General features: G+C 56.2%; 1 protein-coding gene across 1 annotated transcript in view; it reads left to right on the forward strand.

Annotated features, from left to right (window-relative positions):
* Positions 1-1248: 1248 nt before the first annotated feature.
* CALM2 (calmodulin 2 (phosphorylase kinase, delta)) overlaps positions 1249-2409 on the forward strand; it is a 14446-nt gene continuing 13285 nt past the window's right edge. Inside the window, exon 1 of the mRNA XM_006778623.2 lies at positions 1249-1413. Coding sequence (XP_006778686.1) covers positions 1411-1413 — 3 coding nt within the window. The 5' untranslated portion in view covers positions 1249-1410. The remainder of the gene's footprint in view (positions 1414-2409) is intronic.

A 2409-nucleotide genomic window follows, 5' to 3' on the forward strand; every position in this document is an offset into this window, starting at 1 on the left:
TGACCTACCCTGTGCCAGGTGCTTCAACATTTTATATTCACTCTAATTCTATATAATAAAAGGCTAAAATGCAAATCGACCCAACAGCAGAACGACCGGTTGCTATGATGCACACTGACCACCAGGGGGCAGACGCTCAGGGGGAGCGCCACTCAGCCAGAAGCTGGGCTCACGGTTGGCGAGCCCAGTTGACCTGGTGGGAGCCTCTCCCGCCTCAGGGGCAGCGCTAAGGATGGACAACTGCCAGCTTGGGGTGCAGGACCGGCTGAGGGATACCCCCCCCAACCTGGGACCTCCCCCCTAGGGCATGAATCTTGTGCACCAGGCCTCTAGTCATATAATTCTAATTCTCACAATAATCTGATAGGCATTATTATCTCCATTTTATAAATTAGACTAAAAATTAAATAACTCATCCAAGGTCATACATCTAAGGAAGTGACCCAACCAAAACTCGGACCCAGGACTGACTGCAAGCCAGAACCCAATTATTCCACAGCACCAAGGAGCTATTGGGAGTGACTAACCGCACAGAATCTCGGGTACTGAGGGGTTTGACTTTTCTTTTCCCTGGTAAATTACCCCTGTCAAGGAAGGCGAAGTGGGAAGTATAACGGAAGGCCTTTTCAGATTAGTCAACTGAGCAGCTGCCTTTGCCCTGATCCAGATTTTCACGGGTTTTGTGAGGGAGCGAAATGTAAAATGTGTGGCCTCCACGAGGCTGAAATACAAAGGTGAGCGCGGGGTACGGTTTTCCTGACGTCTTTCTACATCCACTCAGGTGTCTACCCCTACCCAACGGGCGGCAAACCACGTGCGAGCGTGGCGGGGAAGCGCGCGTGGAGGAGGAAGGTTCTCCAGACAAGCGCAGGGAAATCGACCTGCCGCCCCGCGCAGTCGCCAGGACAGCGAGGCCGGAGCAGCAACGGTAGGATCCGCACCGCGTCCCCGCGGCGGCCGCTGCGAGCCCGAGTGACGCATTGCAGGTACAAACCAGCCAATCAGAGGCCGGCGCAACAGCCGTAGCACACGCGCCTCTACGACTATGCTCCTCCGCGCCGCAAAGTAGCGCCCCTCAGGCGCCTCTCTGAGGGCATTTTAACGGCTCACCGGAGAATGAAAACCACTTACGTCGTCCGTTTGTCCACTTCTCTTTACCCTTTGCATCGTCGAGCAAATAACTGTGGAGGATAAAAGGTTCTCGAGAAGAGTTAGCGGGGGGGAGGGGGTGCCTGGGGGAAAGGGCCGGGACTCGTTTGTGATGTTCCGTTATCTGGCATGTGGCGGAGGGATCTGGCGGAGGGAGGTGTTTATGAGGCGCTGGGGGCGGAGGAGGAGAATTAGTCCGAGTGGAGCGAGCGAGCTGACTGGTTGTGTAGTTGCGTCTCGGAGACCGGTAGCGCTTGCAGCATGGTGAGTGCGTTGTTAGGCTGCTGGCGCTTGGCCTGTGGGGGAAAGAAGCCGAAGCGGATTGACTAAAGAAAGGGGACTCGCTCCCTTAATACCTCCAGGCGTGGTCTTCGCCTGCCGGAAGGCGCGCAAGGGCCTGGGGGCGCCCGCGGCGGTTGTGTCGCAGGTGTCCTCCCACTCCTATTCTCCTCAAGGACCTGTCCCCTAGGGCATTGGGGGCCCTGCTCCCGAGACCGCCAGGTCCTAGGGGCTTGGCCGAGTGAGGATGGATCCGGGGTGGGGGGCAGCCCGGCACATGAGGGAGGCGAACGAGTGGAAGGGCGGGCGGGGGGAGCAGGAGCGCCAAAGCTTTGGGTCGGGCATCTCGAAAGGTCGCCGGATTCAAAAGCCCAACGGACGGTTAGCACGGTTGCCAGGAAGCGCCTTTGTCCGCTTGTGGGAAAAGAGCAGGATTAAAAGCTTTTTCAGCATTGTTGAGAGATCCAAATGTAATTTTTTAAAAATACAAAATAGGTTACTGCGGGGCTGGCCCGTTGGGGATGGGTGGGTGGGGGAGGGTGGCCTCGAGAGCTTCCCCTCCCCCACGGAGGCGAGAAGGAAGCTCGGTGAATGCCGATTTTCCCCCCCGTCTGGGTTCTGGGGCCTTTTTCCACTACCCAGGCTGGACATTTAAAAATAAGAATTATTTTTAAGTGGCTTTATCGTTGGAGGAAATGATCTCTGTATCACGGAAGTCGGGCGCGTCCCCGAAGTACGCATCTTGTTAGAGAAAGCCCTCGGCCCCGGTTAGGTGAAAGGCGTTTCCTATCTGCCCTGCCACCTACGGAAAGCCGGCTCCTCGGCGACTGTTGTGAAAGTCGGTCTTGTTCTCATGTAACAACTGGAAGGATGCTTTTGAAAAGGGCCACTGGTATGTCCTATTTTTGAGCAATCACGTGCACTCCTTATGTCAGGGAACCACGACCACGCAGCAGCATTGCCCCCGCTCCAGTCCTCTTG

Source organism: Myotis davidii, unplaced genomic scaffold (assembly GCF_000327345.1).
Source record: "Myotis davidii unplaced genomic scaffold, ASM32734v1 scaffold6, whole genome shotgun sequence".
In the NCBI taxonomy this organism is placed as follows: Eukaryota; Metazoa; Chordata; class Mammalia; order Chiroptera; family Vespertilionidae; genus Myotis; species Myotis davidii.